The following is a 26,270-nucleotide window of genomic DNA, read 5'->3' as shown; positions in this document are numbered from 1 at the left end:
CAGCAGTAATGATCACTGACCTGTGTGTGTGTGTGTGTGTGTCTGTGTGTGTGTGTGTGTGAGAGAGAGTCAACTGTGATTGGAGCACAGAGCAAAAAGGGGTGGGGCTTATGAAGGTCTGACATCAGGTGTCTTCAGATGAAAACAATCCTGAAAGAGACTTTTTGTTCAGAAAGAATTCAAACCAACAACCTCTGTTTGTTGTTACTGAAACCTCATTCTCCCCCCTTCCTCTTTTCTCCATCCTCCCTCTAATTATTTCCTCTCAGTCTCAGTTTGAGGTCACAGTTCCTCCTCTCCTTCATGACCTCCTTTTTCATCTCCTCCTCCTTCTTCTGGTCTCCTCATTTATGGCCTGAGGTCTTCAGCCAACCCTCCTCCTCCTCCTCCTCCTCCTCCTCCTTGTCTTGTCTGGCCTCAGATCAGAAGTGTTCATGATGTCTGAGAGGAGGTGTTCTCAGGAGGATGACTGCTCCTCCCTGCTGTCCCGGCTAGGTTCGGACTCTCCTCGTCCTCGGATGAAGTATGGAGGGATGTTCTGCAGTGTCGAAGGAGCATTTGAGAACAAAACTTTGAACTTTGAGTCGTTCAGCCCGCAGACGCAGCGACGCCGAGCTGCTCGAACCCACAGTGACCACTACGATGGAGGAGACGTCTTGAGAGTAGGAGGACAGACTGTGGTGTTTCCCTCCGGACACACCCGGGAAAACTACAGCAAGAGAGAGGTTCAGCTTTGTATTTATTTCAATATGTATTTTTGTTTAATGATTTGTTAAAAGCTGCAAAAGAGAACTCATTCAGTTTTAATGACCATTGATTACACTGTAGCTGTCCCTTACCCATGTGCCTATGAGCAAAAATATACTACAACTACATTTCAATTGATACAGAAAATATAGTGTGGGACAAACAGAAAATGATTCACTGTTGAAATGTGGTTCAATTGCACGCAGTGGGCAGTAGACAGGAAATTGTTTAAACTAAACTAAATTGCTTTACTTTGTTAAAGGGACATTGTGTAGTGTTTTAAGTATTTTATTAGCTAAAATCAATGTCTTCATTCATAAATGTGTCCTCATTGGTGTAAAATTACCTCTGCCAATGATCTGACTTATCCTCATAAGCGAAGAATTTCTTATCTGTATATACAATGGATATAAAAAGTCATGTCAATGTTAAAATGCCAGATTTTTGTGATGTAAAAAAATGAGACAATAATAAATCATGTCCAAACTTTTTCCCCCTTTAATCTGATCTATAATGTGAACAATTCAATTGAAAAACAAACGGAAATCTTTTAGGGGGAAAAATAAAAAATAAAAAACTTACAATAACCTGGTTGCATAAGTGTGCACACCCTTAAACTAATACTTTGTTGAAGCACCTTTTGATTTTATTACAGCACTCAGTCTTTTTGGGTAGGAGTCAATTAGCATGGCACATCTTGACTTGGAAATATTTGCCCACTCTTCTTTACAAAAGCGCTCCAAATCTGTCAGATTGCAAGGGCACCGACTGTGTACAGCCCTCTTCAGATCATCCCACAGATGTTCAATGGGATTCAGGTCTGGGGTCTGGCTGGGCCATTCCAAAACGTTGATATTCTTCTGGTGAAGCCATGCTTTTGTTGATTTGGATTTATGCTTTGGGTCGTTGGGTCGTCAGCTTTCTAACTAAAGCCTGAAGGTTTTGTGCCAAAATTGACTGATATTTGGAACTGTTCATAATTCCTTCCACCTTGATTAAGGTTCCAGCTGAAGAAAAACAGCCCCAAAGCATGATGCTGCCACCACCATGCTTCACTGTGGGTATGGTGTTCTATGGATGATGTGCAGTGTTGTTTCTGCGCCAAACATACCTTTTGAAATTATGGCCAGAAAGTTCAACCTTAGTTTCATCAGACCATAACACATTTTCCCACATGCTTTTGGGAGACTTCATGTATTTTTTTTGCAAAATTTAGCCGGGCTTGGATGTTTTTCTTTGAAAGAAAAGGCTTCCGTCTTGCCACCCTACCCCATAACCCAAACGTATGAAGAATACGGGAGATTGTAATCACATGTAGTACACAGCCAGTACTTGCCCGAAATTCCTGCAGCTCCTTTAATGTTGCTCTAGGCCTCTTGGAAGCCTCCCTGACCATTTTTCTCTTTCAATTCAATTCAATTCAATTCAATTTTATTTGTATAGCGCCAATTCATAACAGAAGTTATCTCAGGACACTTTTCAAATAGAGCAGGTCTAGACCGAACTCTTTAACATTAATTACAGAGACCCAACAGTACCACCATGAGCAAGCACTTGGCGACAAGGGCAAGGAAAAACTGCCTGTTAAAAGGCAGAAACCTAGGACAGATCCTCCGGCTCTAGGTGGGTGGTCGTCTGTCTCGACCAGTTGGGGTGAGAGAGAGAGAGAGAGAGAGAGAGAGAGAGCGACAGACAGACAGACAGACAGGTGCACAGCAACAACAGTATTGGCAATGGCAGTCAAGCAGGACCATGGCAGGAGGCTCCACCAGGATCCATGAGAACCTGCGAGACGAGAAAGCACAAGAACTCCGGGGAAGAAGTGGAGTTAGTAACATGCATTAAAGGGACATGAATGAGTGCAGAAAGAGAGAGGAAGAGAGGAGCTCAGTGCACCATGGGAAATCCCCCAATAGTCTAGGCCTATAGCAGCATAACTAAGGGATGGTTCAGGACTCCCCTGATCCAGCCCTAACTATAAGCTTTATCAAAGAGGAATGTCTTAAGCCTACTCTTGAATGTGGTGAGGGTGTCTGCCTCCCGAACCACAACTGGAAGCTGGTTCCACAGGAGAGGAGCTTGGTAACTGAAGGCTCTGGCTCCTGTTCTACTTTTAGAGACTATAGGAACCACAAGTAGCCCAGCATTCAGAGAACGTAGTGTTCTAGTGGGGTAATAGGGTACTATGAGCTCTTTAAGATATGAAGGGGCCTGACCATGAAGAGCTTTATAGGTGAGGAGGAGTATTTTAAATTCAATTCTACATTTTATAGGGAGCCAATGCAGAGTAGCTAGTACAGGAGAGATGTGATCTCTTTTTCTAGTTCCTGTCAGTACTCGTGCTGCAGCGTTCTGAATTAATTGGAGCGTTTTAATGGACTTATTGGGGCAACCTGATAATAAAGAGTTGCAGTAATCCAGCCTTGAAGTAACAAATGCATGGATTAGTTTTTCTGCATCTGTCTGTGATAGTATGTGTCTAATTTTTCTAATATTACGTAAATGAAAGAAGGCAGTCCTAGAGGTCTGCTTTATGTGGGAGTTAAATGACAAATCCTGATCAAAGATAACTCCAAGATTCCTGACAGTGGTGCTAGAGGCCAAGTTAATGCCATCTAGAGTGACTATATCTTTAGACAATGAGTCTCTAAGGTTTTTGGGGCCAAGAACAACTTTCGTCTTTTCATCAATTTTTGAGGGGCGTCCAGTTCTTGGTAAGGTCACTCTTGTGCCATATTCTCCACTTGATGATGACTTCACTGTGTTCCATGGTATATCTAATGCCTTGTAAATTCATTTGTACCCTTCTCCTGACTGATACCTTTTAACAATGAGATCCCTCTGATGTTTTGGAAGCTCTTTGTGGACCATGGCTTTTGCTCTGAGATGCAACTGAGAAAATGTCAGGAAAGTCCTACTGGAACAGCTGAGCTTTATTTGGGATTAATCAGAGTCATTTTAAATGATAGCAGGTGCGTACTACTATTTAACATGAGTTTGAATGTGATTGGTCAATTCTGAACACAGCCACATCTCCAGTTATAAGAGGGTGTGCACACTTATGCAACCAGGTTATTGTAAGTTTTCTATTTTTTAATTTTCCACCTAAAAGATTTCAGTTTGTTTTTCAATTGAATTGTTCACATTATAGGTCACATTAAAGGTGGAAAAAGTTTGGACATGATTTATCTTTGTCTCATTTTTTTACATCACAAAAGCCTGGCATTTTAACAGGGGTGTGTAGACTTTTTATATCCACTGTACATTGGACGGGCAAGTCCATGGAGGCTTCCATGTCGTTCCGCCATTCTGAAAAACTATAATCGCCGAGAGGGACATAAAGCATTAGCCTACCTGTCTCGCTAATCCACAACGTGTTCTCGTTCAGAGCCAGAGTCACGTGACTGAAACCAGCTATAACCGAGAAGGAGATCAGTGAGAGGCACATTTGAAAGTCTGCACTGCACTTTAGTTAATAATGGAGGATCATACTTATGCCGAGCCACAGGAGAAGGAATCCTCATCGCCAAAAAAGCGAAAAAGGGAATTAAAAAGGCAACATGACCGGCGAATTCAAAAAACGAGGGTAAACATCGGGGTAGCTTTTCCCAGGTGGAAAGAGCCAATGAAGGAGAAAGATATTCAAAGGGACGCTGAAGTTGCCTGCTTTCTCCTCCACAGGTAGGCTTCTTGGTACATAACAGCTACCGTAGTTGCAATACGCATTTGAAAACGCGAGGCACTAGAGAGCACTATTCGTTTGAATGCAAAATACAATTTCACCGCTAGATGGGAGAAATTCCTACATAATGTCCCTTTAACGGTCTTAAGTTGTATCTTATTAAATTATGAACATTTGTCTACAGCGGGATAGACAGCTCGACCATCAGCCATTATTTATTTTGAGAACTTAAATATAGAGAAAAATATAAACGTAAAGAAACACAGAGCACGAAAAAGATATTTTAGAGAACCCAAAATTTCTCAAATGTAGCTCTCTGTAGATCCCTGTAGACCCGTGTAGATCCCTGTAGATCTCTATAGATCTCTGTAGGTCTCTGTATATCCCTGTGTAAAATATAGTAAAATATAATAATAAAATAGTACAGTGTGTATCAGTACTTAACTACAGTAACTGTTAGTACAGTGTATATCAGTACTTTAACTACAGTAACTGTTAGTACAGTGTGTATCAGTACTTTAACTACAGTAACTGTTAGTACAGTGTGTATCAGTACTTTAACTACAGTAACTGTTAGTACAGTGTATCAGTACTTTAACTACAGTAACTGTTAGTACAGTGTATCAGTACTTTAACTACAGTAACTGTTAGTACAGTGTATCAGTATCATTAACTACAGTAACTGTTAGTACAGTGTGTATCAGTACTTTAACTACAGTAACTGTTAGTACAGTGTGATCAGTACTTTAACTACAGTAACTGTTAGTACAGTGTATCCGTACTTTAACTACAGTAACTGTTAGTAAAGTGTGTATCAGTACTTTAACTACAGTAACTGTTAGTACAGTGTATCAGTACTTTAACTACAGTAACTGTTAGTACAGTGTATCAGTACTTTAACTACAGTAACTGTTAGTACAGTGTATCAGTACTTTAACTACAGTAACTGTTAGTACAGTGTGTATCAGTACTTTAACTACAGTAACTGTTAGTACAGTGTATCAGTACTTTAACTACAGTAACTGTTAGTACAGTGTGTATCAGTACTTTAACTACAGTAACTGTTAGTACAGTGTATCAGTACTTTAACTACAGTAACTGTTAGTACAGTGTGTATCAGTACTTTAACTACAGTAACTGTTAGTACAGTGTATCAGTACTTTAACTACAGTAACTGCATACCTGCCAACTTTTCAAAAAACCTTGGAGTGAGATTTTGTCAGGGGGTGACCAAAATGATGCCGCGCACGCAGCCACACAAGTTTGTGGCTCAGATATCAGAGAATTGGAATTCATTTGATGTTGTACCCATGTTGTGCCCTGCATTCTGGTGGTTTGTGGGGAGGCCCAAATTCCGCTGATAGGGGCAGCCTACTGGAGATGGACAATATTGGTTACATTCTGAGAAGCAGACATAGCTGAAGGTCCACCCCAGGGAATTTTGGATAAAATAGATGTGATTTCCTGCATTCTAGTGGATTTTTGGGTGGTCTGCTAAAGATGTGCAATACCTGAGCTTATTCTGATTCATGTTCGTCATCATGACTTGTAGGGCCTTCTAGACTTGAGCTGAACATTCAACCACAAAACTATTGTTGTGTCTAAATGACTGCCTGTATCACAATAAAGCCTTATTCATAGACCAGTGTTTAAGATTGGACCTAGGTACCTGTAGGTTGATTGATATTTTGATTAGAATGGTATTAAACTGATATTTTGAGCATGCAGTATACCACGAGGTTAACAAGGTGCTCTCCTGCTGCTTGTTATGACAGCTTTCACCACACTAAACTCATGTTCACACGCACAAACAAATATTTATTTCAAGATCTAAAGTTTAAGAGAGTGAGTACTCAATTGGAACGACATTTCATTGTTACATACCTAGTCTCAGCTCAGATCAAGGACGAAATTTTGATTTCAGGGTGTGGGGGACACAAGTTATTTTTTTGGCCTTTTGATGGCTTTATTTATGGACACAGCTGTAGAGGGACAGTGATGGTGGGTGGAGACAGAGGAGATGGCCTGCAGCAAGGGGCAGCACGTCGGATTTGAACGCGGCTGCAGCAGCTCCTTATGCGGGTCGCCAGCTGTACCGACTGAGCTAACCGGTGGGCGCCCTCAGTAGACAATAGTAGTTCTTCTAGTTTTCTATTGCTACTTTTACGTTTACTGTTCCCTTTTTTGGTTTGACTGGCTGTAAAGAATGTAAATGTAAATATAGAATAAACTTTCTGGACACACACACATGGACACTGATTCAAACGTGAATGTAAATGAAACCTCTGATGTTACCTGGGCAACTCCAGCAGACCGGTGTGCAAGCAGGATGGAGTGACAGCGGGGACGGCCAATCACACAAGAAACGGCAGAGCCAATCGAGGAGCTTGTGGGCGGGTCTAAACTAAGGGAAACAGGCTTCAGCTTGAGCGGCCGTTTTCCTCTTGGTCCTAGTGCCTGACCCTCTCTGTTGACTATAGCGGAACATTGTTTTTGGACGGTCCAAACGGCCCAAGATCGGATTTTTTTTGCGTGAGAAATTGGATGTGTGGCGTGAGTGCGTGTGAAAACTGGCAAAACCGCGTATCACACGGCGAAAGCGTGAGAGTTGGCAGCTCTGGTTTAACTGTTAGTACAGGTCTTCCTCCACTTTTATTTCGAAGGTCAACACCGGAAGCTGTATGTGTATATTGTCGGCACAGTGACGTCAGAGCTGCGGGGAACAACAATAGCAGACAGTGTGTGTGTGTGCGTGTGTGTGTGTGTGTGTGTGTGTGAGCGGATCAATCAGCCGATCACAGATCGATAAGGATGTCGTTCCAGACGAAGAAGAGCAGTGCGAGACCAGCGGTAGGTCCAACCCTTACCGGGCTGAGCCGGGCTGAGCCGGGCTACCGGGGCAGAGAGGGATGCTGTGGGCCGGTGAGGCGGGATGCTGCAGCTCCGCCTGTCAATCACCGCCGTTAGATCCAGAGCGATGCTGAACTGGACCGAGCCGGACCGGTCTGTCTGTCGGTGTCTGCAGCTGCTGGAGACCCGCCCGGCTCGGACCGGTGCGCCTCGCTCGGCCTTAAAGAGCACGTGATAGTGAAGCTGAGAGACAAATGAAATCCATTAATAATGATGAATATTTTTATTCGTATTCATATTCTATCAAATAAAAAGCATTTTTGCATTAATGGAACAATTAATATCTTTTTAATTGATCACTTCCGGGCATATTGACCTGCAGATAGAGTAGATATCGATCAGCTGATACAAAGTAAACATTGATCAGCTGATACAGACAATGATGATTTCATGAAATAATGAAGTTATTATTATATAATATAAAAGGTTGATACAGAATGAGCTCAACTGTTCCAATAATATGAATGATTGATGTCATTTATCAAACTTTATTTATTGTGTAAAAAAAAGCTAAACAATATTAACGATATACAAATATAATACACAAAGACAAGGAAACCATTAGAGCAAACAGAGCAGAATGTAACATTGTTCGTATATAGAAAGCTCCACACAGACAATACCAGTCTCTCCCAGTCCCACCATTATGACTATTATTAAAAGAAATGTTATATGATTGCAGTTTATTTATAAAGCAGGTTTCATTACAGTTCATTAAATACAACACAAAACAATACAATTATATAAAGCATAATAAAATAAATAAATCATTAAAAATAAGTAAATCAAAACAGTATAAGCACAATAATAATAAGAGCATGGGATTTAAAAACAATTAGGTAAAAGCTTGGCAATAAAAGACCACATATTTCATCAGAATCATCTTTGACCTTAAATGTTTCCAGAAAAGATTTTTTATTATCTCATAGTAACTAAACTCCTGATTATTAAGGTCTGTACCTCCTGTTTTACCCAGAATCCTCTCTGTCTGTCTGTTTCTAGGGCGACCGTCTGATCATCAAAGGAGGAAAGGTCGTCAATGATGATCAGTCATTCTACGCTGACGTCTATGTGGAGGACGGGACCATCAAGTAAATTTATTGATATTCATGATTATTGCAGGTGCATTGTGGGTCAACCTGTTAGCTCTGACTTCATCACACTTCCTGTCGTTTGTCCTACTCAGACAGATTGGCGAGAACCTGATCGTCCCGTCCGGTGTGAAAACGGTGGACGCGTACGGTCAGCTGGTGATCCCCGGCGGTGTTGACGCCAACACCAACCTGCTGACTCCCCAGAAAGGCCTGAACCCGACCGACGACTTCTACCAGGGAACCAGAGCCGCACTGTCCGGAGGAACCACCACCATCAGTCTGATCAATAACCTATTAATACTGATCCACACCATCAGTCAGATCAATAACCTATTAAAACTGATCCACACCATCAGTCAGATCAATAACCTATTAATACTGATCCACACCATCAGTCAGATCAATAACATATTAATACTGATCCACACCATCAGTCAGATCAATAACCTATTAATACTGATCCACCACCATCAGTCAGATCAATAACCTATTAATACTGATCCACACCATCAGTCAGATCAATAACCTATTAATACTGATCCACCACCATCAGTCTGATCAATAACCTATTAATACTGATCCACACCATCAGTCAGATCAATAACCTATTAATACTGATCCACCACCATCAGTCAGATCAATAACCTATTAATACTGATCCACACCATCAGTCAGATCAATAACCTATTAATACTGATCCACCACCATCAGTCTGATCAATAACCTATTAATACTGATCCACACCATCAGTCAGATCAATAACCTATTAATACTGATCCACCACCATCAGTCAGATCAATAACCTATTAATACGATCCACACCATCAGTCAGATCAATAACCTATTAATACTGATCCACCACCATCAGTCAGATCAATAACCTATTAATACTGATCCACACCATCAGTCAGATCAATAACCTATTAATACTGATCCACACCATCAGTCAGATCAATAACCTATTAATACTGATCCACCACCATCAGTCAGATCAATAAACTATTAATACTGATCACCCACTCTCAGTCATATCAATAACCCATCAATACTGAGCAATCAGCTTCAGTCAGATCAATACTGATCAATCAGCTTCAGTCAGATCAATAACCTATTAAAACTGATCCACCACCATCAGTCAGATCAATAACCTATCAATACTGATCACCCACCATCAGTCAGATCAATAACCTATTAACACTGCTCCACCACCAACAGACAGATCAATAACCTATCAATACTGATCAATCAATTCAATTCAATTCAATTCAATTCAATTTTATTTGTATAGCGCCAATTCATAACAGAAGTTATCTCAGGACACTTTTCAAATAGAGCAGGTCTAGACCGAACTCTTTAACATTAATTACAGAGACCAACAGTACACCATGAGCAAGCACTTGGCGACAAGGGCAAGGAAAACTGCCTGTTAAAAGGCAGAAACCAGGACAGATCCTCCGGCTCTAGGTGGGTGGTCGTCTGTCTCGACCAGTTGGGGTGAGAGAGAGAGAGAGAGAGAGAGAGAGAGAGAAACGACAGACAGACAGACAGGCGCACAGCAACAACAGATTGGCAATGGCAGTCAAGCAGGACCATGGCAGGAGGCTCCACCAGGATCCATGAGAACCTGCAGACGAAAAGCACAAGAACTCCGGGGAAGAAGTGGAGTTAGTAACATGCATTAAAGGACATGAATGAGTGCAGAAAGAGAGAGGAAGAGAGTAGCTCAGTGCACCATGGGAAATCCCCGATAGTCTAGGCCTATAGCAGCATAACTAAGGGATGGTTCAGGACTCACCTGATCCAGCCCTAACTATAAGCTTTATCAAAGAGGAATGTCTTAAGCCTACTCTTGAAAGTGGTGAGGGTGTCTGCCTCCGAACCACAACTGGAAGCCGGTTCCACAGGAGAGGAGCTTGGTAATTGAAGGCTCTGGCTCCTGTTCTACTTTTAGAGACTATAGGAACCACAAGTAGCCCAGCATTCAGAGAACGTAGTGTTCTAGTGGGGTAATAGGGTACTATGAGCTCTTTAAGATATGAAGGGGCCTGACCATGAAGAGCTTTATAGGTGAGGAGGAGTATTTTAAATTCAATTCTACATTTTATAGGGAGCCAATGCAGAGTAGCTAGTACAGGAGAGATGTGATCTCTTTTTCTAGTTCCTGTCAGTACTCGTGCTGCAGCGTTCTGAATTAATTGGAGCGTTTTAATGGACTTATTAGGGCAACCTGATAATAAAGAGTTGCAGTAATCCAGCCTTGAAGTAACAAATGCATGGATTAGTTTTTCTGCATCTGTCTGTGATAGTATGTGTCTAATTTTTCTAATATTACGTAAATGAAAGAAGGCAGTCCTAGAGGTCTGCTTTATGTGGGAGTTAAATGACAAATCCTGATCAAAGAGAACTCCAAGATTCCTGACAGTGGTGCTAGAGGCCAAGTTAATGCCATCTAGAATGACTATATCTTTAGACAATGAGTCTCTAAGGTTTTTGGGGCCAAGAACAAGAATTTCGGTTTTTCTGAGTTTAACATCAGAAAATTGCAGGTCATCCAGGATTTTATGTCCTTAAGACATGTTTGTAATTTAGATAATTGATTAATTTCATTGGGTTTGATTGATAGATATAACTGCGTATCATCTGCATAACAGTGAAAGTTAATGGAGTGATTCCTAATAATGTTGCCTAAAGGGAGCATATATAAAGTAAATAGTATTGGTCCAAGTACAGAACCTTGTGGAACTCCATGACTAACTTTAGTATTTATGGAGGATTCATCGTTAACATGTACAAACTGAGTACGATCTGATAAGTATGACTTAAACCAGGTTAGGGCAGTTCCTTTAATGCCAATTTGATGCTCAAGTCTCTGTAAAAGAATATCATGGTCAATGGTGTCAAATGCAGCACTAAGATCTAATAATACAAGTACAGAGACAAGTCCATTGTCAGAAGCAGTCAGAAGGTCATTATTAACTTTAACCAGAGCTGTCTCTGTGCTATGATGAACTCTAAATCCTGACTGAAAATCCTCAAATAAACTATTGTTATGTAGAAAGTCACACAACTCTTTGGCGACTACTTTCTCCAGAATCTTAGAGAGAACGGGAGGTTAGAAATCGGTCTATAGTTGGCTAAAACCCCTGGGTCAAGAGTAGACTTTTTAAGAAGGGGTTTAATTACAGCTACTTTAAAGGACTGTGGTACATATCCTGATAATAAAGAAAGATTAATCATATCCAGTAAAGAAGTGCCAATTAAGGGAACAACTTCTTTAAGCAGCCTAGTTGGGATCGGGTCTAACAGACAGGTTGATGGCTTCATGAAGAAATGATTGAAGTTAACTGATGAAGATCGATAGCAGAAAAACAGTCTAAATATACATCTAAGTTTACATTGACAGAAGTCCCTGAACTTGGAGAGCCACTGATAACTGTTGATGGCAGTTGGTGATTAATTTTTTCTCTAATAGTAATAATTTTATTATAGAAGAAGCTCATGAAGTCATTGCTACTTAAGTTTATGGGGATATGTGGCTCGATAGAGCTGTGACTCTCTGTCAGCCTGGCTACAGTGCTGAAGAGGAACCTAGGGTTGTTCTTATTTTCTTCTATTAGTGCTGAGTAATAGGCTCCTCTGGCATTACGGAGGGCCTTTCTATAAATCTTAAGATCATCTTGCCAATTTGAGCGATATTCTGATAATTTGGAAGAGCGCCATTTCCTTTCAGATTTCCTAGCTATTTGCTTTAACTGGCGGGTTTGGTGGTTATACCAAGGTGCTAGTCTCCTATGTTTTAATAATTTCCTTTTTATAGGAGCGATAGAGTCTAATGTTGATCGTAGTGAGCCTGTAGCACTATCGACAAGATTATCAATTTCAGAGGGACTAAAGTTGTTATAGGACTCTGTTAAATTCAGACATGGCATTGAATTAAACACTGAAGGAATCTCCTCCTTAAATTTAGCTACAGCACTGTCAGATAAACATCTGCTGTAGGAAGTTTTGCCTAATGGCTTATAATCTAATAGTATGAATTCAAAAGTTACTAAATAATGGTCAGATAGGAAAGGATTATGTGGGAAGACTATTAAATGTTCAATATCAATGCCATATGATAAAACAAGGTCAAGAGTGTATTAAAACAATGAGTTGGTTTATTTACACTCTGACAGAAGCCAATTGAGTCTATTAATGATATAAATGCATTACTAAGGCTGTCATTGTCAACATCCACATGAATATTAAAATCACCTACAATAATTACTTTATCTGATTTAAGGACTAAGCTTGATAGAAACTCTGAAAATTCAGATATAAAATCAGAGTACGGTCCAGGAGCGCGGTACACTATAACAAATAGAACTGGCTGCAGTGTTTTCCAGTTTGGGTGAGAAAGACTAAGAACAAGGCTTTCAAATGAATTATAATTTAGTTTAGGTTTAGGGTCCATTAAAACGCTCGAATCATATATAGCTGCTACTCCACCTCCTCGGCCTGTGCCTCGAGGAATGTGAGTATTAATATGACTGGGGGTGGATTCATTTAGACTAACATATTCCTCGTGGGACAACCAGGTCTCAGTAAGACAAAGTAAATCAATATCATAATCTGATATTAATTCATTCACTAGAACAGCTTTAGAGGACAGAGACCTGATATTTAACAGCCCACATTTCAATCAGCTTCAGTCAGATCAATAACCTTTCAATACTGACCAATCAGCTCCAGTCAGATCAATAACCTATCAATTCTGATCAATCAGTATAAGAAGGTGTGCGTTGGAGACGTCTGATAAACAGTAGTTCTAACACCCTCATGTGTTCACCCAGAGACACATGAGGGTGAACATACATCAGAGAGTGAACACATGAGGATGAACATACCTCAGAGAGTGAACACATGAGGATGAACATACATCAGTGAGTGAACACTTGAGGATGAACATACATCAGTGAGTGAACACATGAGGATGAACATACATCAGAGAGTGAACTCAGGAGAGTGAACATACATCAGAGTGAACACATGAGGGTGAACATACATCAGAGAGTGAACACATGAGGATGAACATACCTCAGAGAGTGAACACATGAGGATGAACATACATCAGTGAGTGAACACATGAGGATGAACATACATCAGAGAGTGAACACATGAGGATGAACATACATCAGTGAGTGAACACATGAGGATGAACATACATCAGAGAGTGAACTCAGGAGAGTGAACATACATCAGAGTGAACACATGAAGGTGAACATACATCAGAGAGTGAACACATGAGGGTGAACATACATCAGAGAGTGAACACATGAGGATGAACATACATCAGTGAGTGAACACATGAGGATGAACATACATCAGAGAGTGAACTCAGGAGAGTGAACATACATCAGAGAGTGAACACATGAGGATGAACATACATCAGAGTGAACACATGAGGATGAACATACATCAGAGAGTGAACATACATCAGAGTGAACACATAAGAGTGAACATAGTGAACACATGAGGATGAACATACATCAGAGTGAACACATGAGGATGAACATACATCAGAGAGTGAACACGTGAGGGTGAACATATATCAGAGAGTTAACACAGGAGAGTGAACATACATCAGAGAGTGAACACATGAGGATGAACATACATCAGAGAGTGAACACATGAGAGTTAACATACATCAGAGTAAACACATGATGATGAACATACATCAGAGTGAACACATGAGAGTGAACATACATCATAGTGAACACATGAGGATGAACATACATCAGAGTGAACACATGAGAGTGAACATACATCATAGTGAACACATGAGGATGAACATACATCAGAGAGTGAACACATGAGGATGAACATACATCAGAGTGAACACATGAGAATGAACATACATCAGAGAGTGAACACATGAGGATGAACATACATCAGAGTGAACACATGAGAGTGAACATACATCATAGTGAACACATGAGGATGAACATACATCAGAGAGTGAACACAGGAGAGTGAACATACATCAGAGTGAACACATGAGAGTGAACATACAACATAGTGAACACATGAGGATGAACATACATCAGAGTGAACACATGAGAGTGAACATACATCATAGTGAACACATGAGGATGAACATACATCAGAGAGTGAACACATGAGGATGAACATACATCAGAGAGTGAACACATGAGGATGAACATACATCAGAGTGAACACATGAGAGTGAACATACATCATAGTGAACACATGAGGATGAACATACATCAGAGAGGGAACACAGGAGAGTGAACATACATCAGAGTGAACACATGAGAGTGAACATACAACATAGTGAACACATGAGGATGAACATACATCAGAGTGAACACATGAGAGTGAACATACATCATAGTGAACACATGAGGATGAACATACATCAGAGAGTGAACACATGAGGATGAACATACATCAGAGTGAACACATGAGGATGAACATACATCAGAGAGTGAACACATGAGGATGAACATACATCAGAGTGAACACATGAGAGTGAACATACATCATAGTGAACACATGAGGATGAACATACATCATAGTGAACACATGAGAGTGAACATACATCATAGTGAACACATGAGGATGAACATACATCAGAGAGTGAACACAGGAGAGTGAACATACATCAGAGTGAACACATGAGGATGAACATACAGCATTGTGTTGTCTGTACTGTACAGTAGAGCCCCCCCCCAGGAAGAGGTTACCATCACTTTGATGCAAAGGGTGTTTCGAGCTGATCCTCCGTTGTGTTTGTTAATCGGGTCGATCTGCTGCTCTAACAGTGACTCTTGTGTTGGCAGTGGACCATGTGCTGGTGGAGCCGGGGACTAGTTTACTGTCAGCCTTTGATCAGTGGAGGGAGACTGCGGAGCAGAGGGCGTGCTGCGACTTCTGTCTCCACCTGGACGTCACTCGCTGGCACGAAGGGCTGTACGAGGAGCTGGAGACACTCGTCAAAGACAAAGGTCAGAGGTCAAAGACAAAGGTCAGAGTTTTGAGAGAGAGGTCAGAGACAAAGGTCAGAGGTCAGAGCCATTAAAGGTGGAATCAGTGGAGATAAAACTCTGCAGTGTTTGTGTTCCAGGTGTGAACTCCTTCCTCTTCTTCATGACCTTCAAAGACAAATACCAGAGCTCCGACTCTCAGGTGAAATTATTATTGTTGTTGTTTACAGTTTGCATCCATCAATGTTTTCTCTTCATTTCACTAAATCCACTTCCTGTTTTACGGGTTCAGCTCTACGAGGCATTCGGGGTCCTTCGGGATCTTGGCGCTATCGCACAGGTTCATGCTGAGAATGGTGACATCATTGACGAGGTAATACAGCTTGTCCAATGAGACAGGAGCTTTTCAGGAACAGGAAGTGAATGTTACCTTTACATTTTTTAACTGTTTTTTGTTTCAGGAACAGAAGAAGCTTCTCTGTCTCGGCATCACCGGACCTGAAGGACACGTTTTATCTCACCCTGAGGAGGTACACACACCCGTAATTACACCTGTAACACACGTAAAAACATTATCATATAACCAATATCCAGTCATATCCAGTGTGATATAAATAATATATGTTTTGGTTTATTGGAATGAACATGTGTGTTAATCACAGACTGTGTGAATAAAACTCTCCATAGTTTCAGTGACGTCACATGAAGCCTGGTTACTGCCTGTCACTCAAAGTGGCCACGCCCTTAATTCTGCGTAACTTTAAATAACTTTAATCCTATAAATATGATATAACATAATTTAAAGGAGTGAGTTGTACAGATGTTATGAACGGGGAAATGATGTGTTTAATATGGAGACTGACTCACTGCTGGAGCCTCTAGTGGACGTTAGAGAAACTGCAGGTTTTACTTCAGTGTTGGATTTGGATTTACAGCCAATTCAATTCAATTCAATTCAATTCAATTCAGTTTTATTTGTATAGTGCCAATTCGTAACAAAAGTTATCTCAGGACACAGTACCACCATGAGCAAGCACTTGGCGACAAGGGCAAGGAAAAACTGTCTGTTAAAAGGCAGAAACCTAGGACAGATCCTCCGGCTCTAGGTGGGTGGTCGTCTGTCTCGACCAGTTGGGTGAGAGAGAGAGAGACAGAGAGAGAGAGAGAGAGAGAGAGAGAGAGAGACAGAGAGAGAGAGAGAGTCCTGAGATAACTTCTGTTATGAATTGGTCCTATACAAATAAAATTGAATTGAATTGAGTTGTTAAATTCAGACATGGCATTGAATTAAACACTGATGGAATCTCTTCCTTAAATTTAGCTACAGCACTGTAGGATTCATTTAGGCTAACATACTCTTCGTGGGACAACCAGGTCTCAGTAAGACAAAGTAAATCAATATCATAATCTGATATTAATTAATTTACTAAAACAGCTTTAGAGGACAGAGACCTGATATTTAACAGCCCACATTTCATTCTCTTACTTTGTGCTACTGAGGAGTTGGTTTTAATTTTTATTAGATTTTTATGTTGAACTCCTCTTGTTTTTATTTCTTTAAATAATTTAGGTGGTCGGGGGACAGACACAGTCTCTATGGGGGTTTTGGGTGGGTGACTGTTCTAATGGAAGAGCAGAGAAGTGTGTAAGACAGCAGCTCTGCTTCCTGGTCCTAATTCTGGGTTGTCAGGTTTTAGAAATAAACTTCGCCATATTGCTAGATAAGAGAGCCGCTCCATCCAAAGTGGGATGGATGCCGTCTCTCCTAATTCAATTCAATTCAATTCAATTTTATTTGTTTAGCACCAATTCATAACAGAAGTTATCTCAGGACACTTTTCAAATAGAGCAGGTCTAGACAGAACTCTTTAAAACATTATTTACAGAGACCCAACAGTACCACCATGAGCAAGCACTAGGTGACAAGGGCAAGGAAAAACTGCCTGTTAAAAGGCAGAAACCTAGGACAGATCCTCCGGCTCTAGGTGGGTGGTCGTCTGTCTCGACCAGTTGGGGTGAGAGAGAGAGAGAGAGAGAGAGAGAGAGAGAGAGAGAGGGAGAGAGAGAGACAGACAGACAGACAGGTGCACAGCAACAACAGTATTGGCAATGGCAATCTAGCAGGACCATGGCAGGAGGCTCCACCAGGATCGATAAGAACCTGCGAAACGAGAAAGCACAAGAACTCCGGGGAAGAAGTGAAGTTAGTAACATGCATTAATGGGACATGAATGAGTGCAGAAAGAGAGAGGAAGGGAGGAGCTCAGTGCACCATGGGAAATCCCCCGATAGTCTAGGCCTATAGCAGCATAACTAAGGGATGGTTCAGGACTCACCTGATCCAGCCCTAACTATAAGCTTTATCAAAGAGGAATGTCTTAAGCCTACTCTTGAACACAGGAGAGGAGCTTGGTAACTGAAGGCTCTGGCTCCTGTTCTACTTTTAGAGACTATAGGAACCACAAGTAGCCCAGCATTCAGAGAACGTAGTGTTCTAGAGGGGTAGTAGGGTACTATGAGCTCTTTAAGATATGAAGGGGCCTGACCATGAAGAGCTTTGTAGGTGAGGAGGAGGATTTTAAATTCTATTCTACATTTTACAGGGAGCCAGTGCAGAGAAGCTAGTACAGGAGAGATGTGATCTCTTTTTCTAGTTCCTGTCAGTACTCGGGTTAGGGTTACTAATCAGACCAGGTTTTCCCCAAAAAGGCCGCCAGTTATCAATGAAGCCCACATCGTTTGCTGGACACCACCTCGACAGCCAGCGGTGGAATGACGACATGCGGCTATACATGTCATCACTGGTCACATTTGGCAGGGGTCCAGAGAAAACTACGGAGTCTAACATTGTTTTAGCATAATTACACACCGACTCCACATTAATCTTAGTGACCTCCGACTGGCGTAAACGGGTGTCATTACCGCCGACGTGAATAACAATCTTACTATATTTACGTTTATCTTTAGCCAACAGTTTTAAATAGGATTCAATGTCGCCCGCTTTGGCCCCAGGGATACATTTAACTATGGCCGCTGGCTTCGCTAACTTCAAGTTTCTGACTATGGAGCTGCCAATAACCAGAGTTGGTTCCTCAGCGGGTGTATCGCTGAGTGGGGAAAATGTATTAGAAACATGAATGGGTTGGTAATGACCTGTGGGCTTCGGTGTTTTAGTCTTCCTTCGCTCAGTCACCCAGCCTCCCTGTCTTCCCGGCTGCTCGGGAACTACCGGGGGAACTACCGGGGGATCTACCGGGGGACGGCTAGCAGAAGCTACCTTCGATCGGCCCGCACCGGCTACTGGGGGCTGGCTAACTATAGCGGCTAGAAATACTTCTGTGGTGTGGTACCGTTCCTCTAATTCACTAAGCCTCGCCTCCAGCGCAGTAAATAAACTACACTTAATACAGGTACCATTATCATTAAAGGAGGCAGAGGAATAACTGAACATCTGACACACTGAGCAGGACAGAGCAGAGGGAGAAGCCATAGCTAACTGCTAATGCTAATGAAGCTAGCGTGTGTGAAAACTTTTGAAAATAGCGGAAAGTCACTAAAAGAAGGAGAAACTCCGAGTGTTTTAGGTAGAACTAGTCTACGATTAAACGTTAAGCGGGAAAATAACCGCTGTAACGAGTAAAACTAATTTAGATTTAGCATTCACTGACAGAGCTACAGCACCAAACAGTGTACACAGAGCAGGAAGGAAACCGGAAATGAGTCAGTACGCTTACCGTAGCATGTCAGCACATCAACAACAATATCATGCTGTATCACTTAGACATCAGGACCAATGAGGTTGCTGATTGTGTATTACTGATGTGTTTGTGTTACATTTCAGGTGGAAACGGAGGCAGTTTATCGGGCCATTACCATTGCCAAACAGGCCAACTGTCCGCTGTATGTTACCAAGGTGATGAGCAAATCTGCTGCTGATGTCATCGCCAAAGCCAGGAAGAAAGGTGACATCATCATCCTCATCTGTTCTTTAAAGTATATTTCTTGGCTTTTATTGCGTTTATTGTAGTGACAGCTGAAGATAGACAGGAAAGGGGGGCAGAGAGAGAGGGGATGACACGCAGCAAAGGGCCGCAGGTCGGATTCGAACCCAGGGCCGCTGCAGCAAGGACTCAGACTCGGTACATGGGTCACCAGCTCTACTTGGCGACAAGGTCAAGGAAAAACTGCCTGTTAAAAGGCAGAAACCTCAGACAGATCCTCCGGCTCTAGGTGGGTGGTCGTCTGTCTCGACCAGCTGGGGTGAGAGAGAGAGAGAGAGAGAGAGAGAGAGAGAGAGACAGAGACAGAGACAAAGGTGCACAGCAACAACAGTAGCAACAACTACACTAACAGTAGTGACTGATGATGATGATGATGATGATGATGATGATGATGACTACAACGGCAACAATGATGGGGGACAATGAGCCAGGGGTTGGCATGCTTAGGACCCGCCCTGACTGCTGCCCAACTGACAGTGCACCCAATCACAGCGCCGATCCCTGCAGGTGGTCCGTCCTAGTAACTCTTTTGGGGGGTGCCTGGACTCCCCCCCATACTCCCCTTTCTCATCTCCGAGGGATGTACGAACCCCTCCACTAGAGTATGGTGGAATTCTTGTTGTAGTTTAAACAAACCCGTTTCTGTCATCAGGTATTGTGGTGTATGGGGAGCCAATCACAGCCGGCCTGGCCACTGACGGCTCTCACTATTGGTCCAAAGACTGGGCCACAGCTGCTGCCTTTGTCATGAGCCCGCCTATCAACCCTGATCCTTCAACTCCCCTGTACCTGACCTCTCTGTTAGCATGGTTAGTATCATGTAGCATGGTTAGCATTAATGTAGTTTCTCCTTTCACTTCAACAATACAGGTGTCCCCGGTGAATCTGACAGGTGCTTGTATGTGTTTTTTTCCAGTGGAGATCTCCAGGTGACATCCAGCGCTCATGCAAGCTTCTCCACAGCTCAGAAAGCCGTCGGTAAAGATGATTTCACTCTGATCCCAGAGGGAACCAATGGGATCGAGGAGAGGATGTCAGTGGTGTGGGACAGAGCTGTGGTAATGTGTCTCCATACCATGAATCATACAAATGTGGATATCGAAAGGTACTTTCTCACCTCCACACAGCTGACCAATCACAGATTGCAGTTCCAGAGAGTTTCAGAATATGTCAAATGGTGACAGCCTCAGAAATTCTTCCAATGAGCTCCAAATGTGAGGGTTACATATTTTAAATGAGTGAACAAGTGCTCTGGTATGACATCTGAATACAGTGTCCAGGCATTGGTTTCAGGGTGGCTGTGGCTCAGAGGCAGAGTGGGTCATCAACTAATCGGACAGTTGTTGATTCGATCCCAAGCTCCTCCTGCTGCATGTCGAAGTGTCCCTGAGCAAGACACTGAACGATGTGCTGCGTCATCGTAGTGTGAATGTGAATGAATAAGTTAGTTTCTGTTTGATGGGCTCTGCTCACTGTGTGAATGTGTGAAAGGGAGAATGTGGCTGTAGTGTAAAAGCACTTTGAGTGGTCGGAATACTAGAAAGGAAACTATACAAATACAGTTCATTTACCAAGAACAGGATGAAGTTCACATGTGGTGACTGCTTGTGAGTCTTTCTCACATATATCTTCACTGTGTCTCTCTGCAGTCTACGGGGAAGATGGATGAGAACGAGTTCGTCGCTGTAACAAGCACCAATGCTGCTAAACTCTTCAACATTTACCCACGTAAAGGTATCACATCCAACTACTAAAGATAAAGTTAAATTTGAACATCCATCTCTGGAACGTCCATGCCACAGTGATCCAAATAACCAGTACCAGTTATATCTGCAGTGCAGTAGACTGATGTTAGCGGTAGACTGATGTTAGCGGTAGACTAATGTTAGCGGTAGACTGATTCAATTCAATTCAATTCAATTTTATTTGTATAGCGCCAATTCATAACAGAAGTTATCTCAGGACACTTTTCAAATAGAGCAGGTCTAGACCGAACTCTTTATAACATTATTTACAGAGACCCAACAGTACCACCATGAGCAAGCACTTGGCGACAAGGGCTGTGGAACCAGCTTCCAGTTGTGGTTCTGGGAGGCAGACACCCTCTCCACATTCAAGAGTAGGCTTAAGACATTCCTCTTTGATAAAGCTTATAGTTAGAGCTGGATCAGGTGAGTCCTGAACCATCCCTTAGTTATGCCGCTATAGGCCTAGACTATCAGGGATTTCCCATGGTGCACTGAGCTCCTCTCTTCCTCTCTCTTTCTGCACTCATTCATGTTCCATTAATGCATGTTACTAACTTCACTTCTTCCCCGGAGTTCTTGTGCTTTCTCGTCTCGCACGTTCTTATCGATCCTGGTGGAGCCTCCTGCCATGGTCCTGCTAGATTGCCATTGCCAATACTGTTGTTGCTGTGCACCTGTCTGTCTGTCTGTCTGTCTGTCTGTCTGTCTGTCTGTCTGTCTGTCTGTCTCTCCCTCTCTCTCTCTCTCTCTCTCTCACCCCAACTGGTTGAGACAGACGACCACCCAAGTAGAGCCGAAGGATCTGTCCTAGGTTTCTGCCTAGGCAGTTTTTCTGATGACTCAGACTGATGTCAGTGGTAGACTGATGTTTCTGTCCTCTGTGTGTTTAGGACGGATCGCTGTAGGATCTGATGCTGATGTTGTCATCTGGAACCCAAAGGAGACACAAACTGTTTCTGCAAAGACTCACAACCTGGTAATAACACATCGATCCTCATCATCCATAATCAAATTCATCATCATTCATCATAAACTGATCTTCCTCCTCACCATGCTGCCTGTCTGTGCACAGACGCTGGAGGTGAACATCTTGGAGGGTTTGGAGTTTCGAGGCGTGCCATCAGTGGTGATCAGTGGTGGTCGAGTTGTTCTGGAGGACGGAAAACTCAACGTGACTGAAGGTTCAGGGCGCTTTGTCCCCAGGAAGGCTTTTCCCGACATGGTCTACAAGAGGATCAGAGCCCGCAGCAAGGTAACTAACCAACTGGTTAATCAGGAAACTATCTGCGCTCTGTTGACCAATCCCTGCGCTCTGTTCACCAATCCATGTGCTTGGTTTACCACTCTGTGTGCTATATCAATATATAGCGGCTAGGGGCCCCACAGGGGTCATATGACCCCTGTGGGGCCCCTAAATCTCAGAACAAGGACCAGCGTTGGCAGCTGGTAACCAGTGAGTTGTTTATAGGCCAACAGGTAACAACTAACAGGTTCAGTGTCGAGTTGGTGAATCAGTTAACTCAGCGGTCCGCAACCTTTTTTGCGCCACAGACCGGTTTCATGTTAGACAATATTTTCACGGACCTGCCTTCAATGTGTGGGCGATAAATAGGACGAAATAAAATGATACGGTTATTTTTCAAAATAAAACATATTTCAGACTCTGATCATCAATAAAATATTTATTTATTTTTCTGTGCGGCCCGGTACCAAATGACCCAGTGGTTGGGGACCGCTGAGTTAACTGATCGATTAGTCCATTTGGAGGTTGTTTAGTTTTTCTCTCCTCGTCTCAGATGGCCGAGGCCCGAGGCGTCCCCCGTGGAAACTATGATGGTCCGGTTCATGATGTCATCAGTATGACTAAATCTATCCCACCCACTCCGACCACCAGGGGGCCACCATGTCCGAAAACCCAGACCTGCCTCCGAAACCTCCACCAATCAGGATTCACCCTGGCAGGTACACACACACCCGTATCTGCACTATTCTGATCAATAATCTGATCAGCTACAGCTGAGTTGCATTCTGGGTAAGCACTCTGTAATTTGGACCACGTACAGCAGCTGAGTTATTAACGTCACTCTTCTTCTGCTCTCCAGGAGCTCAGGTTGATGACCACATACCGCGCCGCTCCACTCAGAGGATTGTGGCACCGCCTGGTGGACGCTCCAACATCACATCCTTATCTTAAACAGTACTACAACAGTACTACAACAGTAGTACTTCATCTACTACTGAACCCTATTGCAACCTTACAAACCCTATAACAGTAGTACTTCAGGTAGTACCAAACCCTACAAGTGCTAAACCCTAAAAAACCCACCTGCTAGTACTGAAGTCAACAACAGTTTTACTTCAACTAATACGAAATGTTACAACAATGGCAGTACAACCCCACAACAAATATTTTTTCCTACACCTACTGTTTAACCCTGATGCAGTAGTACTTCAACTAGTACTAAACCCTACCACAAACCCGAAAATATTACTATACCCGGCAACAATGGTACTTCAATTCTAGAATACTACAAAACCTACAAACACCTAACAAGTAGTATTACATCTTAGAACAGATTTACTCCAACTAATACTGAATTTTAAAACAACACTACAAGTACTTTATCCTACAACTACTACTAAGTCCTATTACAGTAGTACTTCAACTAGTACTAAACCCTAAAACTAGAACTACATTTTTGAATAATAATATTAAAACTAGTGCTATACCCAACAAAAACCCTACAACTAGTAAAAAAATAAGTACATTATCCTATAACTACTCGTTACCGCTGTGGTCGACACCCTAACCCTGTACGCTTAACTTTGATCTAGTCTTAATCCTATTACAGTAGTACTTCAACTAGACCTAAAAAACCCTACAACTAGTACTAAACCTTGCAACAATGGTACTACAACCCTACAAATACTACTAAATCTTATACCTACTGTGCTCCGCTAAAGTAGTACTAAATGTTACAACAGTGGTATTTTAACAAGTACTAAATGTTGTTGGTCTGGTTCTTGGAATCATGTGAAGTACTCTAATTCTTACACGTGTACTCATCAACATTTCATTTCATTTGTCCTAAAACTTCTGATAAAGGCAGCAGCAGCAGTAGTAGTAGTAGTAGTAGTAGTATTATAATATAAAAGTGTATCATACTTCCTGTTTCCTTTTATTAACAGTACAGTCGTGTTCATCTGAAGACAAACTGTTTACCACCAGTACACTTTTCAAACTGGGTTAACTGGTTTTCTTTGTTAGAGCTTGTAACCTGTTGTGGCTGGTTGTTTCCAGATATTTCCAGATGTTGTGTTTTTTGAAAGCTGTCCTCATCAAGCTACTTCTTCCATTATTTCCATAAACTCATTCTGCTCATTGTAAATGAAACTCATATTGTCCTGAATTCACTGTAGGCATTAATAATATCAATAATACTTCTTGACTAATTTAAGGTCATTGATAATGTTGTGTCAGTCTCAGTCTGAACCACTATGAGACCTTTATATGAATATAAACCTTCAGCAGTCTGTGGTAGAGTAATAAGTGTTTCTATTGGACTGCAGGGTTCGTCCTGTCAGTGTCTTTTACTTATTAATCAAATAATAAATGAATGCAAACCAGAATTCAACTTTCACACTAACACAATTAGACTTTTTGTGAACTTGAACTGATAAATGGTGCTAATAATTCCAGCGGTAGCCTGCAAGTAGCAATCCCTTCAATACCACGCCCTCTACAGATGTAAACAAAGTACACCCAGAATATCAGAAAATGGTATCATAAGATCCTGATACTGGATTCTAATGTAAACTACTCAGTGATTCTCCTGCTGGCCCCGCCCCCCAAGAAACACTTCAGCCCCACCAAATATAAAACACGAGGAGGACGCGATCTGTCAGCAGATGTAGCTTCATGTTCATTACTGAACATTTTATATAACACATATAACATTATGCAATCCCTGTGCTTTGTTTACCACTGCCACATGTGTACGACGGAGGTCTGAGGTCTGGGGGTCTTTGTGATCGTTCCCATTGAGATGCATCACTACGTTGGTGGTCGCTTCAAAAGTGTTTTGGCAAAAGTCATCGGGGGAAACGGCTGCGCGGCGCCAGGCATACCACAACATAGAACGACAACAGCAGCGATGTGTGTCCTCTGGGAAAAGTGGCGGTATCACAAATATTGATCCATCCCTGGTCTGACAACATCTATCGTGACCTCTGACCTCTGACCCTGCCTGTAAAGAAGGCTTTTTCAGACCCCTCCCCGTCCTGCTCTGTGACCTCTGATGACCCCTGAAGGGATTTTTAACAGTGTTCTCAATTTTTAAAGGCTTCACTTGAAACAATGACGGTTTTGTATTTTTTACAGTTTTTGTATCCTGGCCGTGTTAGCATCAGTCCAACACGGTCCAGCCACAGCGCAGCCCACGGCAGCCATGTTGGTGCGACGCTGTCGCTATGGAAACAGGATATACATTCACAAAGATGTTTGTGAACAAACAGTAGTTTAAAATTTAGAGAGCCTGATGATCAGATTGATACCACTCATGTCTGTACGGTAAATGTGAAGCCATAGGCATCAGATGGTTAGCTTAGCACACTGCTAGACCGTACAGATTCAGATCCAACATGGCGGCACTGTTCCTGTAGCAGTTGTTGTTTTTCTGTCCTCTCAGATGCTCTGGAGCCAACATGGAGAACAAACTCTTTGTGTTCGCAGTGATCGTGTGCAGACATGGCAGTGTGTATATGAGGAGGCGTTACCGTGGCGATGGTGCATCTGTTGTTCTTGTGGTTGTTGTTCCTGTAGTGAATGTAAAACCAGTTGTAATGAAAGCTGCATGAATAAAGTTTGAAGAGAAAGCCAGTGTCATTTTATTTCTATTCATCAATATCTAAAGATGGTATGAGAAATCATTCAATAATAAGAATTGATTCATTCTTTATTATTATTATTTATTTATTTAACAGTATACTGAGGACAATTCTGATTCTGAACAGATCAATCCATTTATTTACTGACAACCCCCCCACCCCCCTCCCTGACCCTTAAATTCATATGTTAATGAGATCATCGTCGTTTGAAAAAC

At 42.1% G+C, this 26,270-nt stretch overlaps 1 protein-coding gene and 3 long non-coding RNA genes across 17 annotated transcripts; 1 reads left to right on the top strand and 3 right to left on the bottom strand.

Moving 5' to 3' along the window:
- Positions 1-419: 419 nt before the first annotated feature.
- On the top strand, positions 420-26,043 carry dpysl4 (dihydropyrimidinase like 4). 5 transcript variants are annotated; one of them, XM_051417014.1, is made up of 15 exons: positions 420-725; positions 8,342-8,430; positions 8,526-8,710; positions 15,276-15,440; positions 15,560-15,621; positions 15,712-15,792; positions 15,881-15,949; positions 19,261-19,381; positions 20,073-20,229; positions 20,337-20,478; positions 21,070-21,154; positions 22,059-22,144; positions 22,241-22,420; positions 22,965-23,130; positions 23,271-26,043. In XM_051417014.1, exons 1-15 carry the CDS (start codon positions 435-437, stop codon positions 23,360-23,362), a joined length of 1,971 nt encoding a protein of 656 aa, XP_051272974.1. In that variant the 5' UTR covers positions 420-434; the 3' UTR covers positions 23,363-26,043. The 5 variants fall into 5 exon arrangements, with proteins under 5 accessions (XP_051272974.1, XP_051272969.1, XP_051272971.1 ...); XM_051417011.1 differs by lacking the exon at positions 420-725 and adding an exon at positions 7,111-7,279; XM_051417009.1 differs by lacking the exon at positions 420-725 and adding an exon at positions 7,108-7,279 and having other exon boundaries at positions 15,560-15,792.
- LOC127373027 (uncharacterized) lies at positions 2,162-6,880 on the bottom strand. Its single transcript, XR_007886834.1, has 2 exons — positions 5,325-6,880; positions 2,162-4,868 (listed from the first exon to the last, which is right to left on the bottom strand). It is a non-coding gene; the product is annotated as an uncharacterized LOC127373027 (long non-coding RNA).
- Positions 8,671-9,452, bottom strand: LOC127373024 (uncharacterized). 9 transcript variants are annotated; one of them, XR_007886826.1, is made up of 5 exons: positions 9,354-9,452; positions 9,079-9,236; positions 9,000-9,038; positions 8,881-8,959; positions 8,671-8,763 (listed from the first exon to the last, which is right to left on the bottom strand). It is a non-coding gene; the product is annotated as an uncharacterized LOC127373024 (long non-coding RNA). The 9 variants fall into 9 exon arrangements; XR_007886822.1 differs by having other exon boundaries at positions 9,000-9,078; positions 9,118-9,236; XR_007886827.1 differs by lacking the exon at positions 9,000-9,038 and adding an exon at positions 9,039-9,078 and having other exon boundaries at positions 9,118-9,236.
- On the bottom strand, positions 13,222-14,706 carry LOC127373026 (uncharacterized). Of its 2 annotated transcripts, none has more exons than XR_007886833.1 (3): positions 14,149-14,706; positions 13,478-13,509; positions 13,222-13,319 (listed from the first exon to the last, which is right to left on the bottom strand). It is a non-coding gene; the product is annotated as an uncharacterized LOC127373026 (long non-coding RNA). The 2 variants fall into 2 exon arrangements; XR_007886832.1 differs by having other exon boundaries at positions 13,249-13,319; positions 13,384-13,509.
- Positions 26,044-26,270: the final 227 nt, after the last annotated feature.

The sequence above is a fragment of the Dicentrarchus labrax genome, unplaced genomic scaffold (genome assembly GCF_905237075.1).
Source record: "Dicentrarchus labrax unplaced genomic scaffold, dlabrax2021, whole genome shotgun sequence".
In the NCBI taxonomy this organism is placed as follows: domain Eukaryota; kingdom Metazoa; phylum Chordata; class Actinopteri; family Moronidae; genus Dicentrarchus; species Dicentrarchus labrax.
Note: the sequence above shows the minus strand (reverse complement) of the source record. Positions and strands in the feature narration are given on the sequence as shown.

Excerpts from the sequence above, each read along its gene's own strand:
- dpysl4 (XM_051417014.1), top strand. The coding sequence starts at position 435 with ATGATGTCTGAGAGGAGGTGTTCTCAGGAGGATGACTGCTCCTCCCTG. Across the intron at positions 19,382-20,072 it reads CGCCAAAGCCAGGAAGAAAG|GTATTGTGGTGTATGGGGAG; the intron begins GTGACATCATCA and ends TTCTGTCATCAG. Across the intron at positions 21,155-22,058 it reads CAACATTTACCCACGTAAAG|GACGGATCGCTGTAGGATCT; the intron begins GTATCACATCCA and ends CTGTGTGTTTAG.